The 17,347-nt window shown below is 43.8% G+C and overlaps 1 protein-coding gene across 4 annotated transcripts in view; it reads right to left on the bottom strand.

Annotated features, from left to right (window-relative positions):
- Window positions 1–842: 842 nt before the first annotated feature.
- The window catches only part of LOC115207717 (ephrin type-B receptor 2), a 159,583-nt gene continuing 143,078 nt past the window's right edge, over window positions 843–17,347 (bottom strand). Inside the window, exons 7-16 of one of the 4 annotated variants that reach the window (XM_029775124.1) lie at window positions 16,431–16,593; window positions 15,501–15,609; window positions 15,157–15,224; window positions 13,309–13,431; window positions 12,910–13,157; window positions 10,267–10,482; window positions 9,795–9,944; window positions 8,338–8,531; window positions 7,348–7,503; window positions 843–6,572 (exon numbers count right to left, since the gene is read on the bottom strand). In XM_029775124.1, coding sequence (XP_029630984.1) covers window positions 6,464–6,572; window positions 7,348–7,503; window positions 8,338–8,531; window positions 9,795–9,944; window positions 10,267–10,482; window positions 12,910–13,157; window positions 13,309–13,431; window positions 15,157–15,224; window positions 15,501–15,609; window positions 16,431–16,593 — 1,536 coding nt within the window. In that variant the 3' untranslated portion in view covers window positions 843–6,463. The remainder of the gene's footprint in view (window positions 6,573–7,347; window positions 7,504–8,337; window positions 8,532–9,794; window positions 9,945–10,266; window positions 10,483–12,909; window positions 13,158–13,308; window positions 13,432–15,156; window positions 15,225–15,500; window positions 15,610–16,430; window positions 16,594–17,347) is intronic. The other 3 variants (XM_029775126.1, XM_029775125.1, XM_029775128.1) reach the window with 3 other exon arrangements.

The following is a 17,347-nucleotide window of genomic DNA, read 5'->3' as shown; positions in this document are numbered from 1 at the left end:
ATACATCTGAGATGACAGGCATTTCCCAACCTGGTCTCACGGTCAGCCCTGCTGGGCCCAAAGTCATCACAGTTAACAACGTGTAAAGATAGACTCGCGGGTGGTCGAGATTAGAAGGAGAACGGGTTTGGTCTGCCAGCAGGGTCTCGCCACTGAACTCCTGAACCCCCTCTCCTGCTCACGGGGTAAACCTTTTAGCACACACCCCAGTCTCAGTGAGTTCACACCGAGGTCTCTAGCCTTTCACACATCAACTGCTAATGAGGCCTCAAAAACTGAGAGGAAGGTGAAGAGATTCTGACCTCCATTCAGGAACGTCAGCTTGGGGGGGAACTGTACAGAACTTTGTTCTAATGAATATAGACATGGAACCAGAAAAAACGTGTGGCCCTGCGAGTGAGCGAGAGATGTGATTTGTGAGGTGGCCCAAAAACTGTGGGACAAAAAAAAAAAAATACAATTAAAAAAGACACTTACATGTTCATATTTTCATATGGAAAAGACATAGTTACATAAAATATGCTGTATTTTACTTCACAGATGCCCTTCCCTCTAACTGAAACTTAAAATAGAATCCTTTCACAACTGCATTTCCCATAATTGTACCAAAAACACCACAATATTTTTTATTTATATGCACATATTTTTAGCGGGTTTGAGCCGAGTTTGGGCTGGTGTAATGCTTATAAACTGTAAGGTCAATGTGGTTCAAAATGGCCCCTCGTCATACAGCGTAACAATTACATAAGTACTATGAAGAGATGCCCACTGTAGCTGAAATTATTTCACATGGTCATACAGAGGACGACAGTGAAAATATAATCATTTCCATAATACAGTGGTATAACAGATCTCATTTTTTTATTGAGGAGAGTCAAGTTGGGCTTTCCATTTTTAGAAAATAAACCAATTACAATATTACAAATAATGAAATTGTTACATCATTCACAGGGTTACAGTCAATGTACATTTATACAGAAATACAGGACCTCCCACATCAGTCACAGTGGTCAGGGCCGGCACTGTTCTACGAGGGCTACAACAGGCCAGGGGAGACAGGGCCATCTTCAGCCTGTCTTCACCAACAGCCAGAGAGGTGAGAACATAGGGGAGGAAGGGGGATGTGGGGGGATAAGACAACGTAAGGAACACAAGGAAATTTGTCACAACTAGACTGCTATTAGCCACCATGTCAGCAGAGGGGGCTCTGACGCTTTACGTAAGAGAGTTATCCACAGGAGCCATTTTCTATACACACAGAACTGACTGCCACAAAGGCAGGCAGGCAGACTGCTGCTCGGGGCATATTTGGATGGTCCACAAACACAGACCAATGAGTACGAGCCGGCACAGCTTGTGTTTATGCACACTGTCGTGTAATTGTAACATTGAGACATAATGGTTTTCGTCCGTCCTTCAAAAATCGGAACACAGTAGGGGAAATGTTCTTTGCGTCCGCAGTGCATTGAATCAACATCTCAGATACATTGGTTTTGATTTATAAATAAAAGATTGTTATGCATTAGTTAACATGCACATTGATAGTGAAACATCAACAGTATCTGCAGATACAAGCAATTGAAACAAAGACAAGCGTTTTAGAGGACAGAGTTCTGTGATACTGGAGCAAGTTACCTTGTTTATTCCAAACAAAGAACCCTACTGCAAAAAACCCCAGTTATATTCTGCTCTCAATGTTTAATCATAATGCATCTATGCTCCTTTATGTCTGATCTGTCGCATGAGCCTGGACATTGAAAACGGAGAGTATGAAGGAGATTGCCCCGCACTGTTAAATAATTGTAGCGATGGTAGCCCAAGATTTTATGTTTGTGAAGCACATAGTACATAAAAAATAAAAAATAACTACAGTATATATTTCGGGGTTTTTTCTTCAGAAATGGAGCAGACATTTGAGACATGCTCTTACTCATGAAAAATGGAAACATAGTATGCGCTTTGCGCTTTGAATAAGTGTAAAGTTGCTGTCTTGAAAATGCCTGTTATTTCAGTGGCCTTGGGAAGAAAAACACACAATCATTCAACAAAAAGCTATGTGTGTGTTTATACCTTTTTAGCTTCTCCTCGTCTTCAACTAGCTGCAAAATCTCAACAATGTAAAAATATCCTTGATTCCATCTATGTATAAAGTAACCCATATGCAGTACTTATGGTGGGGTTTTAAAACCTTTCATTTCACACCAGAGAGAACTATTGAGTGAGACATCACATGAGATATTGTGGCATAATGACCATCATGGATTCACACAGGGAAGTCTAATCCTCACAGTGTGAGCAGAATCTATCCTGAAAAAAACCCCATCATAATCCCATCAGATCGATTAATCACATACTACAGGTCCATTACAATGGGCCCAGAAAGGACCACTGTGCCAAGGAGTTTTATCAGAAGGCATGGGCTTTGAAACAGTACCACAGAGCTCTACTGGGGGCTATCAATGTTTTAAAAATAAAAGAAAGCGGGACGACAGCTTTTCCCCCGCGAATAGCAAATGATAGCTCTGGATGAACTATGGGTGAATAAACAAGGTTTCTTTTTGCCATTAGGTTCAGATACAGAAGAAATAAATACTTCACACAGTGCTTTCAGCAGTTTCCATAGCTCCACACTGAGCAACCAATAAAAGTGTTGACTCAACTCCTTATGAATCCAGATTCTCTCAACAAAGTAACACACCAAACCTACTCCTCCAAGAATAATTCAAGAAAATAAAAACACTTTCTTAATACCTATATTTACGTTCCTATAACTCTAAATACGAGTCCACCACTACTGTGTGTTTTAGTTCATCATTATAACATTTCTTCATACTGTATTTTGATTGAACGTCACATGAGGAAACATACTTTGTTTAAGCACCCCCCGCTTAATCACCTTAATATGACACTATCACCAAACAGCTCAGAGAGCATGAATGGAGACATTTGCAAGTGACACAAGACTCCATCTGTCTGTCTTCAGCACAAATATTAGTGCTGTACTGCTGAGCCTGATTTCCTGAACAGAAATTGCCCTGACAGTGGGATATCTGTCTATATCTTGGGAAGACTGACTCAGGCTGCTGGCTCTTTACTGAATATCACTGAGGTGCCCTCAAATTTTAAAGTGTTTTGAGATGGAAAGGAAGATTTTTTAGCAATTTATTTTTTAAAGGAAACAGCACGGTGGCATCAATGACAGTTGGGTCACAGAATCATTTACCCTTTCACTCTGGGCAATGACTAACAGTGAGAGTGATGTACTTCCTGCTGTTTCATCTGTCATGGAGTCTGCACTGGAATATGCAGGGTGACACAGTACTGTTGACAGAAAACTAAAGGGAGGATGATGTTACAGAAGCTGGATGAAAACCCCAGTGCTCCTGCCCAAGGTTTGTAAAGACTCTGGATGGCCATATGGGTTAGTGGGTGGAATAAGATGGGGACTAAGTGACAGATGAGAGCTAAGGTGGAATTTCACTCCTTTTGTGCTGAGGGGTCAAATGCTAAGGCCTATATAGGACACCTCTCCTGTTCTGTTCAGACAGCAAAGTGCCTCAAAACAGACAGCGGACACCTGATGATGCTTAAGGAAGGACGTTTTGTGGAAGAACCTCCGCTTACATAGCCACCTACTGTGAGACCAACACGGTGCCCTCAGGTTGTGTGTTGCCTACATAAATTCGGTCTGTTTTTAAACAGACCTGGTCTGTCAACATGACAACATGCAGAGTCACAAAGTCATGGATCTGAGAAAGCAGAGCACAGAGGACAGTGGGAGGAGAAGAGTAGGGGATCTGAGGCGTGTGTTTAGCTCTGAGGAGAAATAGACGGAATCACTGTCTGGTCAGTGGGGCTGTGATCAGGCTGTGGACCCCCACTAGGAATGAACATGTCTGAGCAATGGGCCCCAGATAGAGATCCATGTCTGGCTCCTCAGTCTATATCGAGTACTAGGCCTGTCTCAGTGGATCTATCCATTAGCAGCTCTGCAGTGCTGATCTCACTTGCCTGAGTTTGTAAAGTGTGTGATTTACCATCTCTAGGGATTCCATTGGTTTTGACTAACACAGGACCCCCCCCCCCCCAGGCTCCCTAACCCCTCAAACAACACATCGGCCACAACGACATTGACAATGATAGATAGCTCTCCGTTCATCAGACAGCTATTCACAGAAGCCATACAGTAAATGCAATATGTATCTATGAAATGAAAATAGAAGTCTCAAGGACTCCACTTATCAGAAATGTTTGTGCACCAACAATGATTTCCTAAAATTCCATAAGGGAATGGAGGCCCGTTGTATTGTATGATCTGTGTTCACACACCCTGCTAATAGACTACTTGGAAAAGCTGTCACAAGTGCTCCCCATCATCCATGATGTACAATAATATAATAATATGCGTAAAATAATCCACTATCCCATGCTAATGTTACTTACTGCCCAGTTGTGAAAAGATTTGTCCGTGACCAGACCAATGTGAGATAACCATATATGGTGTTAAAACCCTGACACTTCAATATAAAGTTACTTTAAATTAAAAAAGAATCTGGAAAAAAAAGCTAAATATAATGTAAGCACATTATATTTTGTAAAGTGTATCAAATCCAAGCGCTTACGGAACAGTGTTCTGTAAAGTGTAACATATCAAAGCTCTGTGAAATCAATCATTAACTCAGCATGCTATCAAACACTAGCCCTTCCGCTTTGGGAGCTGTTGCTTTGTAACACAGAGCACATTTAGCCACACACGCACGCACGCACGCACACACACACACACACACACACACAGTGAAGTTTAAAACACAGGGGGAAACTACACTCTTACAAAAAACGGTTCCAAAATGGTCCTTCGCCTGTCCCCATAGGAGAAGCCTTTTTGGTTCCAGTTGGAACTCTTTTGGTTCCATGTAGAAACCTCTGTGGAAAGGGTTTTACATGGAACCAAAAAGGGTTCTTCAAAGGGTTCTCCTATGGGGACAACTGAAGAACCATTTTAGGTTCTAGATAGTACCTGTTTTTCTAAGAGTGCAGATAATTTGACGACCAAAACACATGTGCCCTCCTATGTAAACATTATAGGGAAAACACCCATAACATGTTGTTTTTTTCCATACATCCATGGAGGAAGTACTGTATGTTTGCTGTTTATTACACTGATTCTTCAAAATCCACAACTAACATTTTGCAAAAAGGAAAATGAAATGAATAATAACAACAAAGAAAAACCTCCCTCTAGTCACCCAAAGAAACAATTTAAATCCATCACTTCCAGGTCTTAGTAACTATGTCCGGCTCATAGTGATGACATCACAGTCCCATTGTCAAGTGCATCTGATATGTACAGGATCATGACATCATCTGAGGTACACAGGGAGGATGTTCCATTTGGCAGGTTGTGATGTTTTCATTGAAAAAATATAAACTTTCCCACGGTGAGAGGAAGCATAGTGAGAGAAAATCTTCAACATTTTCACACAGAAAAATGAAATTACTTGTTATGAGAAAAGGTATTTTGTTTTTATTTTTTAAGTGTTGGTTTAAATTGGTAGATAACTGAATTTCTTGAATTTGTTCATGGTAGTAGTTTCAGCCAAAAGATGTCCATTCCATGGTGCTCACACTATTTTGTCTCCCAAGTCAACCATAGGAGTGTAGATCAAGTTCCTCAGTCTATTCTGCTGTTTGCTTTTGGGGAGGCAGCAAAGATTTATGTTTCTTTCCTGCTTCCGAAGTAAAAAAAACAACATATGATATTTCAGTTTCTTTTTGAAAGTGATGGTCTTGAAATCTCCCATTTTTCATTGTCTTCTTGTCTGTTGCCCTTTTAAAGGGTAGTCTTTCTAGTCAGTTCACCTAGTTTACATCTATACTTATAGACTCCTTGAGTTTTCTCAACTTTTTTTTCTTTACAAAGTTCTTTACAAAATTCTTAAATCAAACAAACCAAAAAATGTAAGAAAAAAGTTCACGGTAAAAAAAAAACGAGGTGGAAGATGGAAGTAGAAATGTGTCGCTGGTCAGTAACCTCTCATGATCCTGGTTCCAAGAAGGAACCTTGTTGGCCACATTGATTGATGTCTGGTCATGTAGACTGCTGGCCACAAACCTCCAGAGCTGATCCTGAAAGGTTATGGGGACTTTGGATGAGGGGATAGAGGAGGACAGGAGAGGGATTGAAAAAGGGGACCGTGGATGGACGGTAGTTTGGTAGGAAGACAAGGTTCACAGTCAAGCAAAAACACCTCCACTCCATCCGTGAACCCAGAGCCCTGCATCCCAATCCCCTCTTCTCTGCTCCTCTCCTCTGCTCTCCTCTCCTCTCTTCTGCTGTCCTCTTTTCTGCTCTCCTCTCTTCTGCTCTCCTCTCTTCTGCTCTCCTCTCATCTGCTCTCCTCTCATCTGCTCTCCTCTCATCTGCTCTCCTCTCATCTGCTCTCCTCTGCTCCATTCTGGATGGTCAAACTTCCACGGACTGGATCTGGTTAATGGAGGCACGCATCATCTGCACACTGTTCAGGATCTTCTTCTGGTGGCCTGCTAACGTCACGCCCACGCTCAGGATGTCACTGTGGCAGGAGACACAACCACAGGAGTCAGGAGGACGCCATCACAGACAACACAACAGGTTTTATTGCACAAGTCACATGGCATAAGCCAAGGTAAAATCAACAAGTTAGATCAAGGCTAAATTCTGGGCCCCAGTCTGCCAAATTCCTAATTCAGTCCAAGGCATGACTGCTTACAGTAATTACTCTGTTTGTTGAACAACTTCTTCCATTCAGGAGACAATGGAATGTTTTTTTTTCCTAACCCTAACCCCATGGACTGATGAGCCTTATTTTTTAAGTATTGTAACCAGTGTTGTGGCTGGAAAAGAATTTGAAAACAGAATTGTGCTGATATCCGACGTGACCTTAGGAGGATATTAAGAGATGTAGAGACAAGAGACAATGAGCAGAGTAATGTGTGTCTTACTAAACAGACATCTGAATGAGTCTATCTGCTAATAGATGTCTTTATTAAGTCTACTGAGGCAGGAATGTATTCCTAAACATCACAATGTCTGTTCATTCTCTTATATCTTTTCTTTCTTTAAACTGTTGTATAAGAAACCTGGCAGCCACATGGCCAGAGTCTCTACGCTCTGTTCTAGCTCAGAGCAGTTGTGCTGCACAGTTATTATCTCCTAATGACATACAGTGAGAGGCATATTTATGATGAGCCAGGGGCTGAGCCTGGCAGTCATCCAGGCTTTAAGGTTTGATACTGTCAAGGAATAGCCGACCTACTCCTCATCCTTATCATCCTTATCAGAAACACAGGCCTGGGATCAGCACTTACTCCATGGTCATCTGGGAAACCACATCAAAGCTGGCGAAGTCAGCATTGGCAAAGTTGTCTTTGTACTGGCCCATCTTGATGGCATCCAGCCACTCATCCACAGTACTGAAGCTGGAGAAGTCTGGGACACTGCGGTCCAGGAGAGGAAGATGGACACTGGAGGGGGACACAGACACAAAGAGTCAAACACAGCTTTAGAGACAGTGTCATTACTCTCTCACCTCTATGATGGCAATCAGTACAGTACACAATAGTGGAGGGCCTACAATCGACTAGTCAATAAGCTAGCCTTCAGGACAAAAGAAAGTAACAGTGGCCATTTTCCTAATCGATTTTGAAGAAAATTCTATTTCCAAATGAGGACAATGGATGGATACTGGCAGGCTTAGTGCCAGTATCCACACAGTGTTTCTATTCCACACACCATCAACAATGTAAATATAGAGTAGGATATATGGAATTCAGTATATTTTAACATTCATAGGAAACTGACACCCAGAGAAAATGTGATTGGAAAGGTTTTGTTTTGAAATTGTGTAACTGTTTCAAATCATGATTTGTCTAAAGCATTCATGGAAATGACTTGATCTATCAAACCAAAGGGGATTTATTTACAGAACCACTTGGCGCCAAAAGAAACAGGAGACACAATGTTCGGTAGAAATAAATTGTTCCATGAATATCAAAAGTGTAACCCAAAATTGAAAACATTGAAGGAATCATGTCCTTTGAAATGTCAAAGTGTTTTCCCATCTTTGAGGTCAGATACATTAAATAATTTTGGATTATATAGTATGTATGGAAATAGGAAAGTAATACTGGAACACAGTCCTGAATATTGTGATGACTGGCAAGGAGAGACAGAGGGACACTCGTCTCAAACACACTAATACACAGACAGACAGACATGTAGTGACAGACTAATAGAAAGATTAACCCACAGATAAACTGACGGAGATCTAAGGAGAGCATGCTAAGTGTTCCACTCACCCTGAAGACAGCGGGGTCATGGCCTTCAGACTGTTGGGGTTGCGGATCATCTTGTCCAGGTTGTTGACAATTTGGCTGAACTTGGGCCGGTTGTTACGGTCCTTCTGCCAGCAGTCAAGCATAAGCTGGTGCAGGGCCGAGGGGCAGTCCATGGGAGGGGGCAGCCGGTAGTCCTGCTCTATGGCATTGATCACCTGCAGGGGGAGACACAGATCTCTAAGGGTTGCTATGAGGCTCTAAAAGGAGGAGAAGGGAGAGGAGAGAGAGACGGAAATCCTATTGGAGAGCATCCTCTCACAATTCTCACAAGCTACTTCTTCTATGATCAGAGTGCTATTTGGCTAACATGTTGATTAATATTTCAGTGATTTCAAATGAGAACTATGTTCTTGAAATACAGTATGCACTGAAAGATAAAACCATAGCAGTGTTACACAAGTAAAAACACATGCCCACACACAAACATAATACTGCAAGCATTATTGCATTAACGATAATGATCATTTTGAAAAGGTTTTGGCTTGGCTGCATACTTACTGTACCAGTTAAGCATCACAGTAAAGTATCAGGCTAATAGTAATGGCTCTCCACATCCATGCAGACTGTGCCAGCAGTGATGTAATCTTAGTCAGTCTGGCCTTTAGAAAATGTGTACAGTAATGTTCCTGCTAAACAAATATCTAAGTTTTGCCAACTCTATAGTCATTGTTATACCAAAAAGGTCTAGTCTGACAGAGTGGCCAGTGGTGTTGTTGGTGGTGGGAGAGGGTGTGGGGGGACTGTAAGTAGCTCTGGATAAGAATGTCTGCTAAATGACTCAAATGTAAATGTGAAAAAATGGGGGAGGGATCAGGGAGGAGTGGGGAACGACCGGCCCAGAGGAGGGTTCTGACAAGGACCCACGATCCCCTGCTCATTATCACCACCATTATGGAGCTCCATTCAGGCCCAGATTAATCTCATTCAGAGGCCTCCCTCCCAACCAAGACCCAGATGGAGTAGAAACACTATCTAGAGCCCCTAATAAGATAACCGTCGAGCTCCTCAGTCCCTCTTAGCGCATTAGCGTTCACACTTTCAATTTGAAACTATTTTCATTATCTCTCTCCCCATAATTTGCTCTCTTCTCCACCACCCAGAGGGAGCCTGGAAACAGAGGCTCCAGTCAAGAGCAGGAATAGTCTGCGGAGCGTTGCCTTGCATTCCAAATCATCTTATTATCTCTCTGTGGTAACTGGGGGGCTTTCATATTAAACCCGGGTTCGAAAGCTGCTGTTTAGCCAGGGGAAGAGAACCACCATGACAAAATGGATCTCTATGGGGGTTCACAGAGAGGTAATAACATTCAAAAATAATCAGACGTTGTTCTAAATTATTTTTAAGCATTTGAAGCCATGCTTAGAGTGGTTCTGTTTGACAAATGATATACAGATATATAAAGGTCTATAAATACATACGTCTTGATTGGTCATGTCCCAGTAAGGTCTCTCTCCATAGGACATGACTTCCCACATGACGATGCCGTAGCTCCAGACATCACTGGCGGACGTGAACTTCCTGTACTGGATGGCTTCAGGGGCTGTCCATCGGATAGGGATCTTCCCTCCCTGAGAAACACAACACAATGAGGGAACGACCTTATAGAGGGAAGTGAGACGGAAACCTGATCGTCACAGTGTCCTGGCTCTGCAGAGAGATATTATTCACATAAACAATACTCTGTAATCCAAACTGGGAGATGGATATAACTAAACTCCTGGGAGTGGATGTGTGTGACATGGAATACCGTAAAAAGGGAGGAGAGGGACAGGTGAGGAGCCTTTGTTATGATGGGTAATGTGGTGTGTGAGTGCGTGCGCGTGCGTGCGTGCGTGCGTGCGTGTGTGTGAATGTATGTATATGTGTTTGCGGTGACGTCATGGTACTCACCAGGGCGCTGGTGTAGGTGGGATCTGACGTGTCGTCCTCCAGGAATCGGGACAGGCCGAAGTCGGACACCTTGCAGACCAGGTTGCTGTTGACCAGGATGTTGCGTGCGGCCAGGTCGCGGTGGACGTAGTTCATGTCGGCCAGGTACTTCATGCCAGAGGCGATGCCACGCAGCATGCCTACCAACTGGATCACTGTGAACTGACCGTCGTTTTGCTGCAAAACAAAAGGATCACAATATGATACATCCCCAGGTCTGAGACTTCCCTCTGTGGGCTATGATTGAATAGATATGGCTATAGGCTGGGCTGGGCTGGGCTCGGTCTGGCAGGCTGCAGCTGTTCTCCTCCCTGGATTGGCCAAGGCTTTACCCCATACATGTGGAGTGTCTGGATCTGGGCTGCAGCTGTGCCTCCACCTGCACCCTCACCACCCACCACGAGGACCAGAGATCAACTAGGGAATATCCGAGAGGATCATGACGAGAGATGAGAGAGCATGAGTGTGGACTGACAGGGATGGGGTGGGGACACAGATGGACCACAGACAGACTAGGCCCAGCTGTGTATTCCTCTAGGCATCTTCCCAGTTTATGGTTAGCCAGATCCTCTAGCCTGTGTCTCTGAGTCTCCTCCAAACTCTTCACTGCTCATTAGCAGAGCAAGGAGTTCTCCTCACGTCCACCAGCTCCTCGTGCACCTCATGCACCACAGCAATTAAGTCTTATGCATTATTCATGAGGCTGAATTCCCTCATAAATACACAGCTCCTCGTAATCCCTGCATCCCTGCACTGTGTTTGCATATACTTTAATTGGGAAGATTCTTCCACCAAAGTAATTTGGATCGGGTTAGCAGACAGAGAGGCATCATTTCTATCATTTAGATCTATGGCTAATACATGCTCTGTGCAATTTATGATTCAATCCCAATTCTAGTCATAATGGCGGAGATAATGTTTCTGAAGAAAGCTTTCTTTCTGATCGTTATATGGCCCCCCAACTTTTGCTACTTCCTCTGCCTGTTGTTGTCTCCATCCATCTATTAGCTGTGCACCAGGTGATCCTTCAGCTGGCAGCTCCCATCTAAGGTGGTCTCCCCTGCTGCTCCATCCTCGTTCACAGAGCGCCATGTTCTAAAGCGCTGACGTGTTCAGAAAATGTTGTCAAAAGCTGTCACAGTGAGGTGCCACAGTGACACTGTGTTGCTTGGAATACAATGTGCTGTCAAATATGCTTAACACACAGAAACCCACAGACACATACACACAACCCATCAAATTCAAGAGTGAGTTGGCACACAGTGTCTCAGAGGTTTGAAGCAGAATGCTAATAAAGTTCATGTTTTGCTTCTCTAGCAGTAGACAGAGCAGCAGTCTGCTGACAGGCGGCTGGCTGGATCCTTTTTTAAAGGGAGGATTTTGATGTATATTTTGATCCATAGAGGAAGAGTTTACGTCTCAGGTTTATAATATCCTCCCATAGCTCAGAGCTGACACTTGTCAGTGTGCTTTCTGCCCTGAGTCGTGAAAGCCTTACTCAGTATGATCTATGTAGAGGTAGACAATCACAATGTGATGAGGAGTGACAACTAGGGCTATGACAGAGGTGGTGGAGGGAGGTGTTATCCATATAGACACAGTAGAAACATCAGACATTTACAAACATAAACATAGTGATTCATATCAAACATGAAACCCTTGGCCCTTATTGAATTGATTTGTTTTCCATATTTAATCATTCACGTACAATAGATTTAAAGTGAAGTAACTCTAATAAGAAAAAATGTAATCCTTTATTTTTGTGAAGATCAGACATGTCCAATTTCCATTAATCCCTAGCTCCTTCCTACTCAGTTTTTTCTCACTCACTTCAAACTCACAATGAGTCCAATTAGAGGATATGAAAGCTTGTGGACACACAGTCACATGCTCCCGTTCAGCTGAAATGCTACAGACAGACGGCACAGGACTGGCTGACAACAGACAGCAGCCTTTCACCTACAAGCCAACTTCATTCTCTGAAAGCTGGCATGTTTTGTTCTTACAGCACTAATCATTTGAAACCCTCCCAAAAGATGAGGTGAGGTTAGATATCTGGAATGTATGTAGAAGGTACTATAAATTCATAGGTCCTTGTCCTTTTCTGTGACTCAAACAGAAGGAGTGAATGTGGGTTAGTATGATAAATACAAAATGAGAGCATAACTAACTGAACTGAACTGCTGGACTCTCTTCCTCACTAGTGCCTATAGTGAGCTACAGTACTGTACTTTTTACTGTAGTCAAACATGGAGAACAAGGGGAAATGCTGAATAACAGCCAGCGCAAATTGCAGCAGAGTATAAATCAATAATTGGACTAGACAGACCCTCAGGGAGCATTAAGACCGCAGCCTGATTGGTTGAGAAGGATCTCTCGAAGGACTTGTGGTGGACACTATGCTAAGTAAAGAGGAGACTCATATGATTAATGTTCTGCATGTTATTCACTTTAACTTGGATGTGTTAGCATTAGTGTGTGTATTTAGCAGTCCTTTCCCAGAGTGTGTGTGCGTATGTGCCTGCGTGCCTGTGTGTCTACCTGTTTATCTGCACAGCCATTACTGTTAATATTTGACTCAGATACAAACACAGCGTAACTCACTCTGAGGAAGGAGTCCAGTGACCCGTTCTCCATGAACTCAGTGATGATCATGACAGGGGCGCTCTTGGTGACCACACCCTCCAGGTGGATCACGTTGGGGTGGTCAAACTGACCCATGATGGACGCCTCAGACAGGAAGTCCCGCCTCTGTTTCTCTGTGTAGCCCGACTTCAGCGTCTTGATGGCCACAAACATCTCCCTCTTGCCTGGGAGCCTCAGGTTCCCACTGCACACCTCCCCAAACTCTCCTACAAGACACAACATAGAGGCAGAGAGACAGTTAATGAGAGGAGATGTCTGACAGAGCTTACAAACATTAAGGCAAAATATTATTAATTGGAATACAGACAGCATTCAAAATCATTATTTTGTAAAAAAATGACTGGCCTTTCTCTTTACCTGCACCAATGACTTGCTCAATCTTCACACAGGAAGTGTCAATCTCCTTAGCAAACTCCCTCACCGCCTCGTTGGGGTCCTCATATGTAAACGGATCAATATATATCTTCATTCCTGGAGTCACTTGGAAAAAGAAGAGGCCGATGTAATTTTTTATTCTGACACACACACAAACAAACGCTGTCTGCCTTTAACATTCAGAGTTTGAGTAGTCAATGCAGTCTATTACTATGAGTCAGAAAGGTTAGTGTTAGTACAAGGTAGAGGAATGGTAGGTTTGGCTTGGGGCCTCAGGACTGTAATAATCAATGGGCAATGACATGGTATTTCCAGGTAGTCTTTAGCAGTGATAAGGCAGGTTAATGTATGTATCAGCTCCAGAGTCATAGCAGACCATTAACACCCAGAAGAGACAGCCAGACACTATATCAGTATCACTCTCTGCTCCAGGAAATAAATTGGCTCTCTTAAGCTCTGACGCCAGGTAAATTGGCTTAAGGTGGCCTTTAAGTGTTCAGGGACTTAAGTGTCCCAGGTTTTAAATCGGATTATTCTGACTCTCACTTCCACATCTGGCCTGAGGCTTTTTTAGTGGTTATTGTGTTCATGTACAGGCAGTCAGCGAAGCTGAGATACCTGCTTATAGAAGAGTCATGAAACCTGCATAGCAGACTGAACTGAAGAAGTGTTTAGGAACAGATGGAGATTCTCCTTTAAGGGAAAAAAAGAATCCCCAGTCAGAACCTCCTATCTCTTCCCAAACTATGGAGCAATCCAAAGACCACCCACCAGAACATGGCAGAGACCACCTGATATAGGGGAGGACAGCCAGTATAACTGTGACCATCAGTGTGGGGATGAAAACACACACAGGGGAGTGGAACGATATTAATAGCTGTGAAATGCCCTCAGCCTCTTTGGCAATACTCCTCACTGAATTACACCCTGGCAAAAATGAGTTCTGTAAATACAGCATTTACTGCAACCTGATACTATTGATTACACATGGGAAAGCTGTCTCCATTGATAAGCCCGACTAGCGGAAGAGCTAAATAGAAAAATATATAAATAAATACAACTGAAATAAGCTCAGAGAGGAAATATATCAGAGCATTTCTGTTTAGCTGAGTGAAGGAGGGGAAAACGATAAGCCATAAGCTCCCAGGGAGAGCCAAACTAGTTTAAATCACCGCGCCTGAGCTACATCTTGAACATTTATTTCGATATCATGGAACTCTGGGCCAACGTGCTTTACATGGAAAACAAAATAATTAAGAAATGCCATTCCTTCACAATCTCCTTTGAATTTTTCAACAATGGCAAATGGTGTGTGTGGTATTAGCGTGTTAATGGACTTAACAAGCTAAAAGATGGCTAAATGCTATTTCCACAACAATGGAATCAGTTGACTATGAAATGAGACCCTACAGCGAACACACACTTACACACCTACAGAAAACAAACAACAGGTTATGTTGTGAGTAAATCCTAGCATTAAGACGGTTTAGGAAAACAAGAGAGAAGATTACCAATGGAGAGGTGAGAAGAAGCACAAGGTTGGGAGGTAGCCAAAGACACTAGCGTGTCAGGTGGTAGCCACGGAGACAGGTGTGTGAGGCAGCAGAGGGTTGAACGTTAGGCATGGAGGCTGCTGCATGAGCCGGTAGCCATGGAGACAGGTGTGTGAGGCAGCAGAGGGTTGAACGTTAGGCATGGAGGCTGCTGTGTGAGCTGGTAGCCATGGAGACAGGTGTGTGTGTGTGTGTGGGTGTGTGAGCATGAGTGAGAGTGTGTGTATGGTGGGGGAGGTGCAAACAGATACTCTTGAGTGAGGGCTGGGTTACTCACTGTGGCCGCTGGTGTAGTGCTGCAGCTTGTCTGTGTACTCTGAGTCTGCCCTCTCAAAGCCACGCCTCCTGGGAGAAAGACAAAGAGCTATAGCACTGGCCCAGAGAGGGGGTGTGGTCTATGTACCAGGCCTACCCACTCCACAGCTAGCTAATGACCACTAAACACAACCAGCCTATAAACTATAAACCCCACCTTAACAAGCCACAGGACCCATTAAAGTACAGTAACGAAGTAGGGTGGAAAACAACCACTAAACCGAATGTGTCTAATCTGGCTGGCTTGTTTGACTGTTTTTGTGGTGGGCAGCATTGGTTGGCTGGACTGGAGCAGGAATAACTCACCGGTTGCAGACGATGACGATGACAACCACTGCGATGAGGAAGACCAGGCCTGCAGCTGCAGAGCCGATGATGAGAGGCAGCTTCTCCTGAATGCTGGTGTTGTACTCCTCTGTGATTAGACAAACACACACAAACACACCATCACACACTGAAACATATGGGCCAGGCATCTGAGCTAATGCATATGGAGATAGCAGTGGGTGACAGACAGACAGACAGACGGTTGGGGAGACCAATGGGCATCTTGGCTGGCAGCACAAGACCTCTCTCCAAAGCCCACTGAGCACATTCAGATACCAGCAATATGGTCGCCCGCTCATCTGGAACTGAGAGAGCAGGTTTGGGAGAGACCCAGCGTCCTTCCCTTAAGAGTGCTGCCAAACACAGGGAATCCAGCATGGCAGTAGGCACACAATCTCACAACACCACCTCAGGTCCTGACTGCTCTGTCCAAGGTCTGAGGATAGAGAGGGTTGTGCCATGGGTTGTGTCCCATGGTGGTGGTACTGTACTGTATGCAGCCTACTGCGATACTGGGTTCTCCTTTGTCTGGCAGTGTGCTGGCTGCTTGCAGTGGAGGAGAGCAGAGATCAGGCTAATGATGGCTATCGGCACTGCAGGTAATAAGATGTTTAGAGAACACTCAGGTCGCTAACATTATCCAGGCCAGGGGAGCCATGAGCCAGCATTAGCGGAGCCAGGGGACAAGTTAGTCTGCCCAGCAGTGTCCTTCTATACAGATTAATCCACTTTAACCTGATCTGTGACTGACGTTAGTCTACCGCTAATAAGTACAATGTACTACAGAAAATATCTGCATTCATACATAACCTATCTTATTCATTGGTAAAAAATACGTTTCACATGACTCATGAGCTCTCCTGAGAAGATAATGAATGAAATCCACATAAATGTTGTCTGTACCCACACCTTCAGTCATGGTTTGGAAGTAGAGCTTGCCACTGTAGCGCCCAAATCCAGCCACGGTTCGGGCGCGAACCAGGAACACATAGATTGCCCCTGATTTGAGACCGCGTATGACCACTGTGTTGGTCTGGCTCTTTATGATGGTTGAGTTGTACTCGGTCTGGTCCTGAGAGAGTATTAAGGAAAGAGGGAGAAATACAAATCAGTGCCATCCACAGAACAATTACCATACACATGCATTAACTTAGTGCCTTATAAAAATAGGCTGATGTGCAAAGTAGGATACAGACTCAAATGTTTCTAACACTGGTGTATCTATTTAACCAAGCAGAATGAAGAGAGAATGAAAAGCAACAGCTATAGGCAGAAGGGATGGCAGTTTCAGGTCTGCTAGTTTGTTTGGGTTGTGAGTTCGGACGATTAGTGTAACTTTTCATTGCCACACCGCTTCTCTCTCTCCACAAAGCTGACAGGTCTGTCTGGAAGAGGAGACTAAAACTGTGCCGGCTGCAGCCTTCAACCAATCAGTCAGCAGCATGAGCACAGTTGTGAGATCTGAGCCGCGGCAGGGGCCGAGACAATTGTTTTGACAGCTCTCCTCAGCAGCATCTGAGAATAGAATTAAACTAAAAAGCGGAGCAGAGTGGCGCGCAGTCACAGAGAACTGCTAAATGAACTTTGTGTGAGCTTGTGTGTGTGTGTGCTCTTCTCTGCCCGTATCTGTGTGTGGGAGTGTTTCTTGTGAGAAAGTATGCTGATTCTGAGGAGTCTGTCTGTTGAATACTGTTTTTATGGCAGTCAACACAGCATTGTTTCAACCGCAAATATCTCTCCATCAATCCCTAGTGGCCTGACTGGAGGGCTGAGAGCAGTTTCCTTTCCCAGTGACAGACCGTGATTATAATTGAAGGGATCGAGCA

Source organism: Salmo trutta, chromosome 14 (assembly GCF_901001165.1).
Source record: "Salmo trutta chromosome 14, fSalTru1.1, whole genome shotgun sequence".
Taxonomy (NCBI): Eukaryota; Metazoa; Chordata; class Actinopteri; order Salmoniformes; family Salmonidae; genus Salmo; species Salmo trutta.
Note: the sequence above shows the minus strand (reverse complement) of the source record. Positions and strands in the feature narration are given on the sequence as shown.